Consider the following 21,798-nt stretch of genomic DNA (forward strand, 5'->3'; position numbering starts at 1 on the left):
GCAAAAGGGGAAGGGAGAACCTTAGAGAAATACGGATTAGCGACTTTTCCACTAGTACGGATGCTGAAGGCAGACGATTTGTGTATATGGCAAGGGATCATGTGACGAAAAACCACAGAAATGACGAAAACCAGAGTCAAGGTGGGAGAATGTACGAACTTAAAGACAGTATTCTTTGTCCTTATGGATCGTTTCTGTCCTATATCAATAAGCTGAATCAAGATCTTGATGTGGTTTGGCAGAGACCAAGTAAAGGAAATGAACTGAAGTCAGAAAAAATACGCTTGGGGACAAAATAAAGAATCTTTCCAAAAAAGCCGGACTTTCAAAGATATATACGAAAAACTGTCTGTGCGCAACGTCTATCACAGAATTAGATAGATCGGGATTTGAAGCTCGACATATCATGTCCATATCTGGCCATCAGTCTGAAAGTAGTATCCGAAGTTATTCAGTCATGTTGATGATAAGAAAAAGCTAGACATGTCAATTTCAAAGACAATAACTGGAGATTCTATTCATGGTATGTAGTTTTAATACGAATGTATTAAGTTTATTTATTATGGAAAAAAATGATGCAATGTATAAATGACACAACAATTCCCTTATAAAGTAACTATTTTCAATTTAACAGCTGAAAACAACGCCGCCACCTTACGCATAGGTAGCAACTCTTCCTCTGCCATGTCACCTCTGCAAGATGACGATAGTTTATTCCCACTTTCAAGGTAAAAAGCTGAACCACAATTAATTGTTAATCTTCGATATTTCATTTTTGTTGTGGTACATGTAACTTGGGATAATGTTATCTTCAAACAGATATAGATTTTATTGAAATCACAGATTCACAGGAACGAAGGCTTCTAGAAACATTCGTCACACATGAAACAAGAACAACAAATCTCAACCTGTATCAGGAAAAAGAAAACCGCCCTGCAAAGATTCAGCCAGCCCCAATTATGCATATCAACAACATCAGTGTTAATATACACTATCATTATTATTGATTAAGAATCACCGATTAGCGTATTACTTGAGTAAGATGTTTTACATTGTACATTGACTACATATGAGCATGTGCCATTAAATACTCTTGTGAATTAAATAAACATGTTGATAACCCGAGTTTGATTTGTTTAAAAATGTTATAAAACATATATTACATGTCTTATCGGGCGACAATACCAGAATATTTGTCCCTCGGTGACAGGAAAGCCCTGGAGTTTTATGTCGCCCTTTGCCTTCGGCATCGGGCGACATAACACTCCAGGGCTTTCTTGTCACCTATTCTGGTATGTCGCTCTCGAAGCCATGTAATATATGTATAATATTGCCTATTGATTTTGATGTGTTTCTAGATATCTATATGCACCTATAATAATGCACCTATGTAATAATATTTTTAAGAACATATTTCTAAAGTTTATTTTATTGTTTCTATAAAGAAACGTTAATTTATCACGATATTTTTTTTTAACATTCAAGAAATAACACATCTACATTTTCCCCAGCTATATATCAGATTTTACATCACTTAATTAACTTTTAATCATGCAGGCTGTTGGGTTTTTTTTTATTGAAACCTTTAGACTTAATATTATTTATTGCTCCCTGAATCTATTGTGCTAGAAAACAACATTTAGTTATTGAAAACAGATTAATTCATTAAAAATGTGATATGATTTGGAAAAAAATTGTAATTACTTTAATTATATTAATTTTGAATGTCATAAGTTTGTTTATGGGTTCATGGTTCATTCCTATAGAACAAAATAAAGAGAAAAAATGTTTATCTGTTTGTATCAATTTTTAATGAAGAAGGGTCAAATAAATGTCCCAAAGATCAGAAAAAGCACTTTAACAATACCCCTAGCCATTATTGTGATATTTTAGTATGCTGGGTGTGAAGAATAATGCTTTACGTATGCTGTGTGTGAAGAATAATGCTTTACTGACTGACGTTGTTCATGCTGATTCTTAGACTTTAATTAATCACCTAATTGTCTACGGACTTTTCCGATTTTTTCTCGATTACGACAAAGAGCACACGGCGGGTGGATGTGACCGGTCACCAGAGGATGCTCACCCTCCAAGGCACCTGATCCTATCTCTATCTATTTGGAGGTCCGTGTTGCTCTGCTTTGAATTTGTATTTCGTTTTATGGATTTTTGAGATGGTTCACGGTTTGTTATTGTCATTTTTCACCAAAAACATTATAAACATTTGATTGCAGGATCCAAACCCCTTAAAATGCGACAGAATATACAAAACCAAACTTTAAAAATAATGGAATTGTGGAAAAACATATACTTTGTTTTTTGACAAGCAAATTAAAGGAAAAAAAAATAATGGACTTTTTAGTTAAAGATAGATCTTCCTCTGTTATAAATGCATTATATCTTTTATAAGAAAAGATATAGACGTTATAAATATTATTCACTCAAAGCATTTTATGTGCTACGAACAGTTTTTAATTTTTAGACTTAACAAACTGATTGTTTTGTTACTCAAGCTCTTCATTAATGTCATCTTTGAATGCTTTTTACTAATATCCACGATGAAGATTGGGATAAAGGTGCAAAACTTCTCATTGCTTGAATGATGTAGTTCAGAAGGAAGTGTTGTTCTTGGGGTGTGGATGTAGAACAAGATGTACCGATTCAGTTAATGCCACGGCACCAGGTAATACTGTGAAATATTATTAGGGATGTCATTTCTTTTCTGTTAGCTTAGTCGATTAATTGGAGGTCAGTCGAGCTATAGTCCAGTACTCGATGATTTTTTTAATACTGTGTGTCCTTTTAAAATCAAATAATGCTACTACCACATGTATATTAATATCTTAAACTAAAAAGTATGAAAAACTTATGATGATATACACTTAATGTATTTAATTTGAAATAAATTATTTTATTGAACTGTTCTGGCTTTCCTTTTTTTTTCTTCTAGAGCTCACGAATATTTCAGCTCCATAACATCATAGGCAAATCAAATGTGACGTGTTGAATGTTAATTAAATAATAGTCCGTGTCTAATCAATTATCAAAGATTAATGCTTATAAAAACAAACGCCTTGAGATAATTGTTGATAACAATTGATAAACATAATCAATTGTTGATATGATTAAATCTTTTATTATGCAAACATCTAATCTAATAAATAACCAATCAGAAGAAACACAAATTGTTCATAAGTACATGTACATGTCTGCCTAAGTAAGTAATTAGCCGCTTCAAAAATACACCATGGACACCGATTTAAAAGAGTGGAATTAACGGAACAAACATGTCGAGAAAAGAAAACTATTTTTTATTTTAAATTCGAAGCTAAAAACTGACACGTTTATAAAAAATAAATAATACTTTTAAATTGTATTCACTTTATTACGAGTAATCGACCTAAAAAAATTAATTCGATGATCGAGCGATAGTCAAGTACTCGAATACTCGTTGACATCCTTAAATATTATACAGGCTTTAAAATAACCAAATCGTTAAACTGTTTCAGTTCTTGCCATTTAAAATGAAATGAATAGTAAGTCTCATGATTCGTTGATGTCAAGATGTTTAAGTTTATTTGCAGAAAATATTCAAATGTTATTTTTATATAAAAATATACGCGTTTATTGCACAAGCTTTAAGACAAAAATGATCGTGGGGTCGGTACGGTTAAAATTGTTCCTTATGGTTAGCAAAGACCTCGTCAAACATTTAATATCAATTAAAAAAAGTTTAAGAAATTTTGAATCCTGCAAACGATGACTTAGTTGCCCTGTAAACTACTGCAATGCCTATATTTATACACATACTTATCAAACCCGATGTTTAAAACGTGCATTATGGTTGATATTAAATCTCGGACCAATCAGCTTTGACTGTCACATGTATAATTACAATAAAAACTTTTTCAAATTGTAAATACAACAGGAGGACGTACAGTCTAGAAGAACGTTTTGAAAGTGTTAACGAATGTGGCGAGTGTATGTGTGATTCAACAGGTTTCGTGAATTGCCTCGACGTATTTTGTGATGACCGTAAGTTAAAACTTTTTAATTGCAATTGTAGTCTGTTCCAAGATATTTATGCAGCACATTTGGACGATTTTTGATAAAAAAAATTAATAAATAAACATATCTGTGAAAGAAGTGCAATTGAATAGGTTGAAAGGGATAATTTCCAAGATTATTTGACACATTATCTTCTTTCACTCGAAAAGAGATTCCTTACGGAGATTTATAATGGGGAATGTTTACATCTTTTCTCTATTCGGAATACACTCGGAGTACATCGCGCAATTTTTCTACGTTATCATTCGGGCTTGCTGCAATACAAAATCCCCGTAGACATATCATTTTTTAGTCACATTATTAACCGAGCTATTTTGCTGTGGGAGGAATACCAGTGATAATAGCAGAAACCTGAAAATCATGTTGAGTACATTTAAAAAGTTATACGTGAGTATGCTTTTTACTACGATTTAAAGCTAAACACCAAGCCACTGCAAACAATACAACTGGCACACAACGAGTCGGGTGGAGACAAATCAAAGAATTTGGCGCGGACTGAAGGTTGATTTATGAAAGGATGTAACTAGTGTCCCCCTTTCGTCTTCAACTACAGCTATAGCAGCGTCACGTCTATTGCGAAACAATGGCCATGTTAATAGTAAAGAAAAAAAAACTCGAAAAAAACTTGAATCTACATTTATCCAAAGATGTGTGCATAGTAAAATCACATATTATAGCATTGTAGTTCACAAGAAGATTTTTAAACATTTTTTTGCGTGGACCCTGAGGTCCACGCAGAAAATATATAAGCGAGGTTAAACCGGATGCTACGGGGGAAATTCAGCTTGCGCATGAGCTAGCCTGATTCCTGTGCGTAATGGGTAGCTGAGGGAACCAGGCTAGCACACGTTTATCTGAATCGTTTGGGATTCCGTGCCATATGCACACATAAGTTCAAAAGGCGCTGTAATTGTAAAGTTGTCGGTAACAGTACAGAAACAAAGTATTCCTTTTAAAGAAATGATTGGCATGTGATATGAACTATCAGTATTATGAAATAATTAAGTTAATGTTATGCCGAAACTACAACATGCATCGAATAGCATAATTTGCAATGTTTTGTTGTTTTCCGAATACACATGTAACTTAACTTTACTTTTTTAGTAGGCGAGGCTAGTGTACTCCCCGATTAAATTTTTTTGAGCATTTAAGTATGATTGAATAATTATGTCACTGTATACAAGTTTAAATCTAAAAAAAAAAAATGCATCAAAGTATGAAATTTTTAATTTACACAAAGCTGTCACTGCATAGTGAACAAAGTAGTGCGAATCGTAATGTGTGCGCAAATAGTAGAATTCGCCGAATGCCTGATACTATACATGCAAACCTGTCATAGATAGATCATAATTATTTTAGAAGCATGAACCCTTTAAATTCTGAGATAAAAAGTCAGGGTTATATACGTAATACAACATACAAATTTAGTGGTTAAAAGCAGAGGGCAAGTGTCGGTGGAATCTCTGATAATCTTAAGGCTTTCACATTTTCGTTGGAAACACATGCAAATGGTCCACGTATTGTAGTCCTTTTTTAAAGGACAGCAACTTGTCTTTATATACTTCTATGTTAAACTTTGAACCTCTCTTGGGGTTCCAGTTCTAGTCCTAGTGTTGGTCCGGGGCTTTAACAATTTAGAATCTCTATTATTTAAGGATCCTTGTATATTAATCTGACAAATTGTAGCACTGTAGCATTCTTTAGAAGAAAATTTTTAACATGTTTCCTACATATTTCTATGTTAAACTTTGAACCCCAAATATTGGTCCAATTTAGAATATTCATCATAAACATACAAGCTTTTGTGTAAATATGGGCATTTTTTTGCCGTGGTTCTTGAAAAGCAGATTTTCGATTTGTAAAGACATACCCCCTATTCTCACTGTTTGCAATTATCTACCTTTTAATACTGATTTAGTCCTTAATCATAACAAATTAGAATTCTCTTTTGATAATCATGCGTTGTATTAATTTTTATTTTAAATTTGGCCCAGTGGTTTAGAGAAGTCAAAAATGTGAAAAGTTTCCAAACGGACAGACAGACGGACGACGGACAACGGGCAATTAGAAAAACTTGCCTTCGGTTCAGGTAAGCTCAAAAAAGTATAAAAATGCTAGGAAAACGTTGACTGAAATGTGCAACAATTGAAGAAAAACTGAATGTGGATTAGTAATGGTAATTGTTGATTTGAACATGTGTTATAATCTAAATATATTACGTAAATGGATTAGGCAGTAGGCAATGCCTGTTTAAGCTTTCTTTATAAAGAATTCTTATTACTATTCTGGTTAGTAAAGACAATGTAATATTTATTGACATTAGATTTCGTTTTTTTTTAATATTCCCATTTAAAGCCTGATTCAAGAAAGTACCAACCGTTTACTTTGTAAATTTACAACAATAAAAAGACTTAATCAGAGTTATATTTTGCTGCGCTCTTCCTTTTAAAAGAAATCATTTATATGATAATTTTTTCCTTCATTTGTATCTATGCAAAACTTATATTCCCAAAATAATTTATTATTAAAGACAAAAAGGAGGTGATATCGAATAACTCTCTTTAAAAGAAAATGTCCATGAAACTTATGTATTAGATATATATATATTGTAGGACCACCTCCATAATGTAGTTTTAAATAAATGCAGAGAAATTATTCGGTAATATGTTTGTGTTGCGAAACACTGATCCTTGATATCTTTTCGTTATCCTGTCATGGTCTTATTAATGTTGATAGTCACTGTAGCTGTTATTCATTTCACCACGACTTGCTTGGTAGAACATGATCACTTGTTAATCCAATTGAACACTAATATATAGTTTTTTAAAACACTTAGTGGCTATTACTACGTACGGACATAACGTTTTGCGTTAATAAATGATTGCTATTTGTATAACAAAAATTAGCAAAGGATTCAGATATCATTTTTATACAGCGCTTTCAAAACAAAATGCTGTAAAAAAAAGTCTATATCTCGGCCACGTAAGTTTTAAACATTATTGTAGATGAAATTAAATATATAAAGTCAGAGTAACAACCAAGACAACAATATTGGAGACGAGTTTATTGGCGATAATGGCCATGGCTGCTTAAATTATAAAAAGTATATGTAGGTATGAAAATAATTGTCACTAGGTGTACCCTGGGAACAGACGTACACCTTGGTGGCAAATCTTGAAACATAGCCTTACTAAAATTAAACCGTCCATATATTTAAGAGCACTACTTGTAAGCCAAATTCCGCCACGAGACTATGCTACAGCATAGTCTGCGCCACCAGTAGGGCAGAATGTGGAGTGTAATTTAGACCAATAATAATCTTGACCATATAATTGAAGAAAACAAAACACACAAAAGTGATTGAGCTTAAGTATTACAGGAGCTAGGAGCGAGAGATGCCTGAATAATCAAATCTCCAAACAAACAAGCTAAGTACTTTACCATAGTAAAAGGAGGTCAAATTGTATCCCCAAATCAAAGAGGAGGCCAGTCACGCCTCTTAAGAAAAATGTACCGTGAATTTGGAACATAGAGGAAATAAATGAAAAATATCAATAAATTGAGGGAGCCTAGATTGGCATCCTTACATAAAAGTTGAGGGAGTCGAATTCAGATATCCTCATCAAACAAGGGGGGAGACAGACATTCAAACTAAATGCCTTGTAAATTGGCATCCCCAAGTAAAATTTCAATAAATGAGGGAGCCTAGGCTGGCATCCCTAAATAAAAATTGAGGGAGTCTAAATCAGACATCTCCATCAAACAAGGGGGGAGCCAGACATTCAAACTAAATGCCTTGTAAATGGGCATCCCCAAAATTAGATTTCAATAAATGAGGGAGCCTTAAAATTGGGCATCCCCAAGAAAGTAAATGAAAAATGAGGGAATCCAAACCCTCCAAAATACGAATTCGAGGTAAATGGAGGGAGCCCAAATGGCGTCCCTAAATCAGAGATGGGTATATGAGGGCGCATATGTCTTGAACATTTGGCATCCTTTAAACTTGATGCAAATTTGAGGGGGTTTGAAGCTTGGAAATTAACGAACAATTTAAAATGTTGGGTCAAAATCAGGCCACACTTAACCAATTAGTAAGAGGGGTCATACAATTACAAAATTTACCTACAGCTTATTACTACAAGAAAAATTGAAATTTGTTTGATCTACAAATGTAACATAAACATTGCCACCAGATAGCTCACTAAGCTGAAGAAAAATCATTAAATTTGCTGGCAAGTTAGATGGGTAGGTGTTGTTGACTGAAGGTGTGCAAGGTGAAGCCACGCACATAACACTTATAAGCGCACAACTACTACATGATCAGCCATGGCCCGAGTTCATTCCATCTTGGTGATACATTTAAACACTTATCTTCTAAAAAAGATTGCAAGCCCTGTTGTAACCTATTAATAAATAGGTCATTGCCTAAATGGTTAAGGTGAACAGAATCCTTGTACAGGGTAGGGTCCTCAATGTCAAGCTCAGGGTATCTTATGTACTTCCCCCAATTTTCGTTCAATATGTGGCTATATGGCTATTGATACGCACTCTAACCTTTTCTAGGGCTTGATGGTCAATCTCCCCCCACCAGTGAAGCCGTGGTAGGATCTGTGACCAGACTAATATGTTGTTTGGCAAGAGCACAACAAGCTTATCCAATATTCTCTTAATAGTGGCTCTTAGTTCAACAGATTTAAGAATTTGACCAATGTCATTCCCTCCGCAGTGGATGACCAGCATGTAAGGTGCTTCCTCATATTTCAAGAGGGTCCTTACCTTGCGGATTAACTGATGTGATCTCATTCCCCCCATTCCCTGCCACAACACTGAAGCATTGTGTCTATGAAGCTGGAGGTTACTTCCAATGTGGGAATTTTTAACATGAACAAAAGCATGCTTTATGATAGATGAGCCTAAACCCCATATTCTTCTAGGTTCTAGAAAAGATCTTAGGTTGAGACATACAATTTCTACAATGGGTTTACAAAGTTAAGGTACATGTTAACCAACACAGAAAGAGAGGTTTATTTGCGGATATACCTAAAAAGACAATTTGAGGTCCATCTACCATCTTGAGCAATCTGCTCCTTACCCTTACCAGTGGACCATGCATGTGTGGCCGCTCCTATACGAAATGAGTGCAGCTTGTAAATTTGTGTATCTAACCCTAACCTTACTAGGGACTGGTTGAAAACTGAAGCTGTTTGGTAACGCGTTACTGGTGCCCCATTGACATGACAAAATAGGGATCCCATGGCTTTTGGTCTTAATCTTAAGAATTTGCGTAGAGACAACACTGGACATAGATGTTTATCGACAGATTTAATAAAACATCGACAGATTTAATATTAACTACAGCACCCCTCCCCTCCTGGTCTGTCTTAGAATGCTTTAAGTTAATGGTTACTGACTTGTTATCAGTGCCGAATGTAATATCCTGCAACTGGACGGTATGACCAATGTCAGTGATTGAATTCTGAACCAATTCCCCAATCCTAAAGTAACCATAGAAAGCTGTCACAAAGATGGCTGTAAACAAGGTTGCTTCATAAAGTGAGCGGCAGACTAATGGCAAGACTTGAACTAACGCCTTCAAAATATCAAGGGTAATTGGCATACGATTGTCTTTGCGCTGATCCAGGCGACTTAAGCCAATCATAGCCTTCTTTAACATGAATGTCTGAGTGGTGTCATAAAGATTGTGAATACGAGAATAAAATGATATTCCTGCAATGTAGGACTTAACAGAGCTGGGTGAAAAATGTCTAAATGACAAGTATGCCACAAATTGTACTAGATGACTTGGAGGTGGGGGCCAAGTAAGGTTCAACGAATGAAGGGTGCGGAAGCAGTGAAATGCATGCAGGGCAGTTGTGTATGTTTTCTTAGTGTTCTTTGATAACGAGTAGCTCAGAAGCTGCCAGGATCTATGTTGTAGATTACTTGCAGAAATGATTCCGGGATGTGTGATGCACTTGGATCGGCATCCGGAAAGGAACTGTGGAATCTTCTACATTGCTGTCGAGAGACGGAATCAGCCTTAACATTATGTACACCTGGAATGTGCACCCCTTTAAACTGTATGTTATAGATCAAACTCTGCAAGATTAGAGGTCTAAGCAGGTGCATGACCAGTTTTGATTTAGATGTTTTGGTGTTCAAGATGATGGCCAATGCTTGATTATCTGTATGAAGGATTACCTTCTTCCCAAAAAGTTCCCTTCCCCACACTGCAAATGCCATTGCTATTGGTACAAGCTCCAAAAAAGTTATGTCTGAGAAAATATTAAGAGACTTCCATTTTTGAGGCCACAACAAGTACACCCAGTGAGACCCAAATACTGCACCACAACCCAAATCAGGGTTACCTGCGCTATCAGTAAACAATTCTAAATCACAGTCATTGGCCCAGTCAACTTGTCTGTATGAAGTTATTCCATTGAATCGATTAAGGAAAAATAACCAAGTATATATACCCTCCTTCATTTCATTATTGACACGCCGTCTATGGTGTGGCTTTTTCAAGCCACATGATGCGTCATATAATCGCCTAATAAATGCTCGACCAGCGGGGATAGCCCTAACACAAAAATTAAGGAGGCCTGTTAACTCTTGCAACTGCTTTAAAGTTACCTTTGTTTGGATAGCAACGCTCTGCAACTGGGACCTTAGAGAGATAAGTTTTTCTTGGGGTATCTTGACAGTCATATTTTGAGTATCAATTTCAAGGCCTAAATAAATTAAAAGGGTTGTGGGCCCAACAGTTTTTTCTTTAGCTAACGGGACCCCTAAGTCTGAACAAATTTCAAGAAAATCAGCCATCAACAGTGAACATTCTTGTGTACCAGATCTACCAGCAAGCAGGAAATCATCTAAATAGTGTACAACATTAGTACTTTGAGATTTTTCTTTCAAGGCCCATTCTAAAAATGTTGAGAATTTTTCAAACTTTGAACAACGTACAGAGCAGCCAAATGGGAGGCATTTATCAATAAAAATACTGCCTTGAACCTTGTAACCAAGCAAACTGAAATCTGAGGTATGAACAGGTAATAACCGAAAAGCACTTTTGATATCTAAACGAGAAACCAATGCCCCCTGTCCTAAACTAGCCAACATTTGAGAGCCTCATCAAATGATGTATACGGTACTTCACAGAGCTAAATGACTGATCTATGAAATCATTTACACTAGATCCCTGTGGATATGACAAATGATGGATTAACCTAAATGAACCATCTTTTTTTGACACCAAGCCAACGGGCGACAGCCTAAGGTTGGTGAATGGTGATTTAAAAAATGGACCAGCGACCCTACCTAACGAGACTTCCTTATTAATCAACCTCATTGCTTCATGTTCAAGACCATTTAGGGATTTGAGATTATGACAAGTTGTAGAAATTCTAGGACCCTCATAACACAGTTTGAACCCTGTAGAAAAACCCTGAATTAATTCATGTGCAGCCAGTGTATTGGGGTATGTTAGTAAAAGTTCTCGTAATTTATTAACCTCTATTGTGGTAGCAGCAATATTAAGGGTGTCTAAGTGGCTTGGTGGTTGTGGCTGGCATGCGACTGGGGGCTGTTCCCGGTGCTTGTGGTCGCAGTGCCTGCTGGGTGCCTGCAGGTCTAAAGGTTAAACGATTTTTATTAGCAAAGCATTTTGTAGCAGGGTGATTCTTGTCACAATGGAGGCATTGGTGCTTGTAAAAGCAATTGTTTCTCTGACATAACCCCTTGTAATTGAAATCATAGCACTTAAATGATCTTGGTTCTGACGCCCTAGAGGGGGATTGGATTTGAAGTGACTGATGCATGGAAATAAGCCATAATTCACTATCCACCGAGGCAAATGAAATAGAAGGGTTGCGTTCCTTTTTAAGTCGGAACTGGACATCATATTCCCTCCACCCCAAATGGTTTGTCCGAGATGCCCCCAAGCGGACAGTGTGCATATATTTAAAAAGGGCGGTGGCACATTCTGGGTGAGCGGTTTATTCATATATACTGGCAAAGATTAAAAAGGCGTCTACCCACGTTTGAATAGAAGTTATTGGTTTCGCCTTTGACTTTTGAGACATCGAGACAGTGCCATTACTACATGTCAAGAATTGAACATCATCAATAGGGTCTTGGTTGTTGATCAATAATTTGCCTAAATTGACATACTGATCGTTTGCAATTTGCACTTAAATGTTAACTGAATTGTTTCTGGAAAACTGGGATGACGTCATATATGGTATGACTAATAACCATACCCGATGAAAATGCAGCGTAGTGATAATAAGCGGAAACCGCCGAGGACCTAAGGTGCTATCTATCAAGCGCGTAAATTGAAAAAAGAAAGTTGAATTCCACTTCAATAAATGTATTTAATCCTTAATGCTTAAATACTATTATTTTTATAAGTAGTGTATCACTTTGCATTGTCCTAACTTTTAATACCCAATTCGAGTATTATATACAACCTCTTTTATATTTACTTTGCTGGCATACAAATAGATAAAAATAATACTCTTAAATGTTAATTTTTTGTGTTAAACTATCAACAATATACATTTCATGGTTTTATCCCATGATAAGAATATCCACAGTCTTATTTTCCCTATAATATAAAAACATATTAAACAGTACAGAGATTTGTCACCACTGAAAAAAGGGTTTTTAAACATTTTTGTAATCTTATCGTTTGTTAAACAAAATACGTTAAAAACTCTTCTTGTCCTGCACCTCGTACAATAAGTAACCTGTATTTGTCCAATAATTTTCAAGTTAGCAGAAGGTACAGGTGACACACTAGACAGCTGCAGATTTATTGGGGTAAAAACAACTTCACAGAAACACAAAAGGGGAAAAATGTGTAGAAGGTCCATGAAAATTTACAGATTCAAAATGTAAATAGTAAAAAAAACTCTGACAAAATAAATAATAACATATGATTATAGATGTAAGAAGAATTATTTTTGTTGAATTATCTTTATGGTTTATATTACGTAAAGGGCCGACATTCGCTTGCTTCAAAATTGCCATAATGAATCTTTCCCTCAGGGAGATGTTAATTATGGCATATTGATGTCTGAAGTGTTTGCGGTGTTCGATATTTCTTTCAAAACCCAGTTTAAAAGCTAAAATATTTTGATGTTGAAAAGCTGTTCTGTTCACTTAATGTGCTATTATTATAATAATAACTTTGTCCCGGATTGGGTGATGGTACATTATGTACTTTCTTGACCAGTCACCTGACTTTAAGCGGTTCCAGATCCAAAAACACTTAGGCTTAGTCAGTTTTTAATATGCAAACTTTCAGGTACTTTTAAGATTTTTTCTTACCTTGTCCGAAAATATGATTTTATAAGAATTCCATTATCGTCTGCTGCATGTCTTATCTGCACATTTCCTCTACTAATTGTTTGTAGAAAATCTGATTCTAGGGGTTTGGATTTCTCTGATTATTGAGTTATAATTGTAGACGTGGAAAACGTTACTATGTTTTTAATGTCACTATATTTACAATTTTTACGATTAGACAATTTTCTGTGTTTCAGTAACCATTAATTAAGCCACCGAGAACAATGAGTTGTACTTTCCCCGTGTAAGCTGCCATTAAACATTTTATTAAAGGGGCATGGTCATAATTTTGGTCAAAGATTATTTCTCCGATTTTAATGTTTCCAATGCTTCAGTAAGGCATTTTTAAGATGCAGCCAAAATTTGAATTATTATTTGTTGAGTTCTTTGCTATACAAACGAAGCCTTTGTTTACATTTTGAATGTTGAAGTGAAAATTACAGTTTTAGACCAAAAATAATGTGTTAAACGTCATGAACTGTTTGTTTATGCTTAAAATGAATGAGAAGATAGACAAATCAGTTTGAAAAAGTTTTTACTGGTATATTTTACATATGTAAACAAAAACACATCTTCGCTAGCCAAGGGTTTTCGGTCCACTTTGCTCCCCATAAACCCTTGGCGGATTTCATTGCAAAAACTCGGTGATGTGGTGGCGCTATCTAGCGAGCAACTTGAGTTGCGCCCCTTGCATATTTACATTTTAATCGAATTAAACAACGGGTTATATACACACTACGGCATTAATACAACTTGAAAACATGTTGACTACCGAATATCGGTGCTATTAAATACGAATTAAGTTATAAACTAGGGAAAGCATGGAATGTTTTATTCATAGTGTTTTGTAAGGACCTGTACCAGGAGTGAAAAAGTCGCGATTTATATCAAAGCTTTCATGTCATAAAACCAGGTATCGTTGTCGTAAATATTGTGAACCAAAGAAATTAAATAAAATAAATCTCATTGAACCTTTAAAAGCAATAACCATAAGCAGGAACGTATATACTAACGGGATGGGCAGCTTCTACATTCGCCATGTTTACTTCCCATGCTATCACGCGAGCCTTGACAAGTTTGTAGAACTATGTTCAATCCCAGTAAAATATATAGGTTTTTTAAGCGATCTGGTTAGACCATCGTTGGCGAGGCACTGTACTCGAGAACTTGTGTCTCAATTTGTTAAAAGCACCGAATGATTTACCTATGATCACACACGTGTTTTCTTTTAAAGTTTATATTTACAAGCACTGCGATTGGATCAGCCACTCGCAGCTGCAACCAATCATAAAACGGAGCTCGTCACCGAGTTTTCGCAATGAAATCCGCCAAGGGTTTATGGGGAGCAAAGTGGACCGAAAACCCTTGGCTAGCGAAGATGACAAAAACAGGGCACGAGCCTTGTTTACATTACAAAGAGTTGGGAGCCCTGTATCTTGCTTATAACTCTACGACTGACTCCCAAAATTCATTTGATCATTAGAAATGCATACCTAAAGCATTGTAAATAATCAAAACACGTCAGAAATTTTTTTTGACCAAAATCGTGACCATGCCCCTTTAACAGATGTGTGCATGTTTATCTCTTAACAACCCTCTGCGGCCCTATCGTTGTTATCCTAATTATTGTTTTTTATGATTTTGGACATCTACCAAGGGCAACGACTTTATGAACATCCTTTATACCCAATTAAGTTATCTGCGATTGGCATCCATCTTGAGCAAATCACATTATACACCAGCGCTAATTATATTCGAAAAAATACTTCAATTATTTTTCTCGTAGCATTTCATCTGATTCAGACAGTTGCTTAAATCGGATTCTAAAGAAAAATGATTTCAATGCATGCCTGCATGTTCATTATACTCCTGTGATTTTCTATGATCATGATTAATGACATTATAATGAATTAAAAAATTATCCTTGAATTTTAAAGCCCTGTGAAAGGTAATAAGACATGAAATCGTCAAAATTGTAGATACATGGAAATAAAAACGTTTGCAGTCATTGTTATAAAAGAGCTTTTGGTAACCACTAGATTTTGTTGCTTGGTCTTTAGATAAAAGTGCTTTGAACTCTTGTGTCCCCAATGGCTTTTCATTTTACCTTATGATATTGGTTTTGAGGGGTACCTATCTTTTTATGATTTTATTATGACTGAATCGACAAATTCCAATTGTTTTTACATTTTATTGATATTACAGGAATTTCTCACTTCAGTGGTGTTATTGGAATATGATAATTTGTTTACATCATAGTTGTTATTATATGATTAATTAATTCCTAGCTCTCTGATTGGCTAGTATCCAACGATCTCGAAAAAAACACCAAACAGAACGTTATATTCACCTGCACGTGACCTAGAAGGTCAATATAACATTTGAGTTTCTCCACATTGGACTAAAAATAGATCGTGTAGTGAAACATCACGTTTCTCAATTTGTTCGGCTATGGCTTCAAATTAAAACGTTGCTTGATAACACTCAATTAAATATATGTCTGTATCAATTCGTCGCTGAGTCATATATTAAAATCATTGTATTTTTTTCGAACAATACGATGATTTAGCTACCCTAGAGGTATACTATTCACCTCGCCTTCGATTCGGTGAATATTGTACTTACCGGATAGATTAATAATCGTATTGACCTCAGAAAATGCAATAATTGTATATTATTCCACTTCATGCAGTCAATTGATTATACGTAATATTGGATTTTTTTCACTCTATCTGTGTCATTTTCAGCCACAAAGAGGTTGTCTCTGGTGTCCACACACACACCCCATGGGCCAAGTAATTGACAGTTGTCAATGTAGCGAAGGAACTGTCCATCAATATCCAGGATATGGATACGGTTGTTGTGCAAGTAACAGTCTGCCACTAGGATTCGACTCTGACTGTCTGTAGTGATGTCATATGGTCTAAAGAACACAACTGTTGTAGTCGGAGAGCCGGTGTATGTGAACCGATGTTCCCCGGCCTGATTAACAACCACTACCGCATCAGCTTTCCAGTCTGACACACAAATATCAAGATTTTTGTTTTCAGTGATATATTTAATGCCACCAGATGAATAAAGAGGTCGTCCTTTGTCATTGTATTGAATACGCTGTTTCTTTTTGGATCCAGAGTAACGCACAACTCTTGTTTGTTTATCATCATCATTGTCCATGACAACCAGGAGGCCATCAGAGGAAGTTATACAAACACCATGAGGTTTCCAATGCCCTACGCTGATCAATGTCTCTACCTGCGTATTTTTCACCACATTAACTGTTCTTTCATGATAATCAGTATAAACGAGATCCCCACTCTTTGTCACTGCTATGTCACGTGGCTCCTTACCTGTCTTGGTATGGATTGACTGCACAAGTTCACTTTGGAGGTTGAAGAGTTTTATGCTGTCATCACCATTCGTCCATACGTTTTCATCATTCAGACAGATAACACCGTGTAGATATTTATACCCTGTGTTTATAACTGTAATGACCTGGGGAACATCCATGAGTGACCGGTCTGGGGGAAAGGACTCGGCTCCCTTTGTCAGCATGCTGTAGTCTTGTTCCTTTGTTTTAAAATATAATGCTGACAAAGAATCAAACTCTTCAATCAACTGATCAATATTGATTTCCCGAGGCCCAAAGTTTGTTAAGGATACTCTGAGATTAGGAGGCATTTTTCTGAATTCAGCATTCCTGGATTTGTACTCAGAGATAAGGCGGATGTCTTCAGAGACCAGTATTTTCTTCAGTGCAGCAATGCTATGTCTGATTTCAGAAACTGTATGTGCAATTACATTTTCCATTTTATTTAGGTTTTTAATTATAGTTTGTATTTCCTTGTTCCAGACGTCTTCTCGTTTGTTAAGAGATGTCAACTTCTTTGATAATTCATTCAGATCAGCTTTCTGAACTGGAATGCTAGATGCAGTCTCTTGATATTTAGGATAAATTGATTTCTCAAGTTCGCATAAATCGCTCTGTAAAGTTTTCGTTTTGCTTTTAAAAAAAAATAAGATGTCAACTTTGTTATGTCCTAAATGTTTTCTAGAAATACATCGTGTACAAATAGGAATATCACATTGTTGGCAGTAGTGATCACATTCTTTGGTGTGGTGTCTCCTACATTTAGGATAATTTAGTTCTCCCCAGTACTGTTTAAGTGGTATTACATTATGGAATTTATAAACATCAAGAAGATGTTTCTCTACACAGTCTTTACACAGATGTATATCACAAACTTCACAGTACATAAGGGGCACAGAGTCCTGACACAGGATGCAGCATACAACCTCCTGGGCACTGTCCTCGGGATCCATGGTCATGGAATATCTTCACTAGAACGGAATATTCTAATCTAAAAAGAGATATGTATTTTTGTTCAAGCATTGCTCAGGGGCTGACAAATACATTTTTTAGGCACTTGCCCTCGGGCAAGTAGCTAGGCAAAATTTACTTGCCCTACCTCAATATCTACTAGCCCTACCAACTTCTTTATTGTGATTAAAAATAAACAATAAACATACTGTATGATGTTTTTGCCCTTTATTTTAAATTTTCCCACTTTTAATACTCTTTATGAAATATATATGGTGTTGATTTAATATCTCTTCCTCTTGGTTTTCTCGAGAATGTGAAAAAATCAACACTTTTCATATTGATAGTTAACTGGATTTGTTGTAAAGGTAAAAACAAACATTTTATTAACAGTTTTGGGTGTTTTGTTATTTTCTTTCACCTTAGGTGAATGTCCAAAATAATTGGTGACAAGTGCACACGCGTTCACAACCGTAGTTTCAATAAGGCCACAGAGGTGTTAAAAATAAAGGTGAAATGAATCTTTAGTGAGTTGTTTAATTTAATCTAATTACTAGTAAATCTAATCATTTTAGGCCTGATATTTTAATTTTCAAAAAGATTTCGGCTATGATTACGATTAGCGAGTGATAACAAGCACATATCTATTTTTAGCATCATTTATGGCGGCGTACATGGAGACGGTGAACACACCTCAAAGAAGTTACACATAGAATAAACAGCTCAAATTTACGTTTAAAAATTGCCATTTTATAAGTATTTATCTATCGGCAGATTATAATCAAAACAGTTTTTGCAGTTGAAGGCTCTAACAAAGATTGGATTAGTTTTTAACCATTACGATAAACAAACACAAGAACAATACGTAGTACTAAGGAAACAGTAGTGAGAGTTTTATTGAATGATGATGACCCGTACTGCACTTGAAAAAAAAACCCATGTGAAAATCCTATCGTGGTGTATAATTTAAGCAAAAAAAGTGCGTATCATATTCGGCAAGATACGGTACTTTCATTTTCAGTACATATGCGAAAGTTTAAAAAGTCACTTGCCCACGGGCAAGTCCCTACCAAATTTTTACTCGCCCGATCGGAAAAATCACTTGCCCCGGGCGTCGGGCAATCGGATTTGTCAGCCCCTGATTGCTAGTATATATATATATATATATATATATATATATATATATATATATATATATATATATATAGGTGTGTGTGTGTGTGTGTGTGTGTGTGTGTGTGTGTGTGTGTGGCACTAAATAAAATCAACAACATTAGGAATATTAAATGTGTAGAATCTAATATAACGAAACTAAGCTAGGTAACGAAATTTATAAAGCACTAAAAATGCCTAACGACACAAACAATTGAAATCGTCAAATTTTTGGGACAGCCAGTCCTTCCTTCAGGACCAAAGGATAATATACATATAGAATAAAAGCAAGGAAAACAAAATCAAGCACTACAACTTGCACAACAACTAGAAAGAAAATAGCAAGTACATTTTGTACAGTTTGTATTATTTTAAATTCTTGGGATGGTGAACGCTTTGGAGTAAGCATTCGACCGTCAGCAACACACCTGATTTATATACTGATTTATATACAAATGTAGTTGAAACAGAATTATTTTGACAATAACTAACGTTACACCATATTACTAAACATTTCTTTAACTGACTACAATAGGTTAGAATCTGTTCTGAAGGTTGAATGACTCTGTTTGAATAATTTAACTGAAATAAATAATATGCTCAATGCTTATCTAGAAATATGTTCATTCCAACAAAGCCAATATTCGCAAGAAAGCCGAAAATTCTTGGATAAACATTTTGGCGTAGACATTATCATATAGTTCATGATTGAAACACGCAACAGTAAACATCCATAATCGTTTTTAGACGTTAATTTTAAACCTTTTAACAAAAACAGTATGCTTTTTAGATTTTCATCTGACCATTTATTTAAAAAAAAACATAAGCGATACTGACTTTTATGTGAACACGCATTCTGATAGTATTGTATTGTTATGTTTATGTGTAATAGGGTTTATAAATGACAAAAACTATTTATAATAATTTGTAACATCTGTACTATATTATTTTCAGTCTTTTTATTTTGGAAATTCTAAATTTGTAATTGGAAAATATTTAGTTTACTCTAAAGTACGTAAAGTTGCATTTACAAATGTTAGTAATTTCATTTTGACATCTCCCTTCCCTGAATCCTGGTATCAGTGTCATTATTCTTTAATTATTGTCAAATTAACGGTCAGATCTGAGAAATACGTTTCTTTGATTTATTCATGGTTAGAATAACGGTTTCCTGTCTTCCATATGTGAGCGTTGTAAAATTCTGTTTGCTGATGCAAATTTATTTGAAACTTTTAAATTAATTCTATTGGTCAGTTTAGGTGAAAGTAGGCGGAGTTATCAAAGATGAAAAGTGTGTGAGTAAAAATTGTGTGTTCTTCTATTTCCGACTTTTGTTAAATTGAGTTGTACTTTTGTATGTAATGTGAATACGTTACAGTATATAAAGCACTACTTTTCCCATACCGTCACATTTAATTATTTTTAAAATGATGTCATTTTATATCCTCAATACATGTAGGTAACGATAAAATTTAAGGTGCCTCACTACACCTTGAAATTGTTTCTCAAATCAGCAGAAAAGTACTTGATTATGATAGAAAGCACGATGGATAAGAAGTATGTATGTCAAATAGACGAAAGAATGTTCAATTTTAGATGAACAATTATATTTTCAAAAATTTCATTTAGTAAACATAAACAAAAGCCCCAGGTGGATTCGAACCCAATACTTTAACCACTGAGCTATGAGGATATACATGTACATCTGAATCAATTGATACAAACAGTTTAACAAAACATTTTAATCGCCATCTTGTGACGTAGTGTCTTAAAAAGTATAGGTCTCGCCGTAGTGAAGTACCTTAAAATGACAATCTCGATAAGAAAAATAAAAAAGCCCTTTAAAAAAAAATCGTCACCATTTGTTGATTAATTTTAACAAAACATAAACTTGACCTGTACTTTCTCAATATGAAGCTACAAAGCAGGTTTCTAATAAATTTTCTAAAATATAACAAAAAGAAGTCTGGAAATCGGAGTTGGGACAAAGAACTGAAATACCGTTAGCGATCAAAAAACATGTATATAGTCTTTTCCAGTTTAACCGTTAGTTCCTAATATAATTGTTTAATGTCTTATTTTTCTGCCCAACTCTTGACTGAATGTCAAAACGAAACAAAATTCAGATATTCACACTTGAAATTGTCATGATAAGACTAAACCTTTTGAAGTATAAACTTTAGGTCACTCCCAAGACGTACTCACTGTTTTATCAAGTTGAATAAACTCTCAATCCAACGTCAACGGTTCCGTATATTTATACTTCCTGGTCGGTTTCTACCTTTGGAGATCATGTGATTCATTTAAATGTCAATCTACTAGACTTATATTAATTATTGTGCAATATTTGAAAACAAATTTGAATCTAGGTCAGGCATTTTAGAAATCTTAAATAGCGTTCCATAAGAGCAGTGCCATTGATATTTCACAGTGTAAATTTTTAATTATCACTCTGTTATATACAAGATGCATTATTCATAATGACCTTAAACAATTTTTATTATTTGTGCAACTAAATTTTATAAACATTTGTATATATATATATATATATATATATATATATATATATATATATATATATATATATATATATATATATATATATATATATATATATATATGTATGTATATTTGATATCAAATTAATAATTTACAATTCCTTAGTTTTTTAAATCTCACTGCAACTGAAAGGCACCTTATAATGTACTTTTGTAGCCAGGATGCTATATAGCTGAATTTGAGTAAGGCTTATATACCTACAAATACAAAAAATAAAAAAAAACATATTAAATCCTGAATTAATGCCATATCAAATCGTCAGTAATTAAGTGTCCTAATAATGAGTTTAATTATTAATACCGGAGGCCCCTATGTGGTGCAAATGATTAGAATAAAAGTTTGAAAAGTAACAT

At 34.5% G+C, this 21,798-nt stretch overlaps 1 protein-coding gene and 1 pseudogene across 1 annotated transcript; one reads left to right on the forward strand and one right to left on the reverse strand.

The window, feature by feature from the left end:
• Window positions 1-406: 406 nt before the first annotated feature.
• LOC128180205 (uncharacterized) lies at window positions 407-1,069 on the forward strand (annotated as a pseudogene).
• A 14,573-nt stretch (window positions 1,070-15,642) lies between these two features.
• On the reverse strand, window positions 15,643-21,167 carry LOC128181172 (uncharacterized). Its single transcript, XM_052849472.1, has 2 exons — window positions 21,092-21,167; window positions 15,643-17,774 (listed from the first exon to the last, which is right to left on the reverse strand). Exon 2 carries the CDS (start codon window positions 17,740-17,742, stop codon window positions 16,117-16,119), a length of 1,626 nt encoding a protein of 541 aa, XP_052705432.1. The 5' UTR covers window positions 17,743-17,774; window positions 21,092-21,167; the 3' UTR covers window positions 15,643-16,116.
• Window positions 21,168-21,798: the final 631 nt, after the last annotated feature.

Source organism: Crassostrea angulata, chromosome 4 (genome assembly GCF_025612915.1).
Source record: "Crassostrea angulata isolate pt1a10 chromosome 4, ASM2561291v2, whole genome shotgun sequence".
In the NCBI taxonomy this organism is placed as follows: Eukaryota; Metazoa; Mollusca; class Bivalvia; order Ostreida; family Ostreidae; genus Magallana; species Magallana angulata.

Excerpts from the sequence above, each read along its gene's own strand:
- LOC128181172 (XM_052849472.1), bottom strand. The coding sequence starts at position 17,742 with ATGACCATGGATCCCGAGGACAGTGCCCAGGAGGTTGTATGCTGCATC.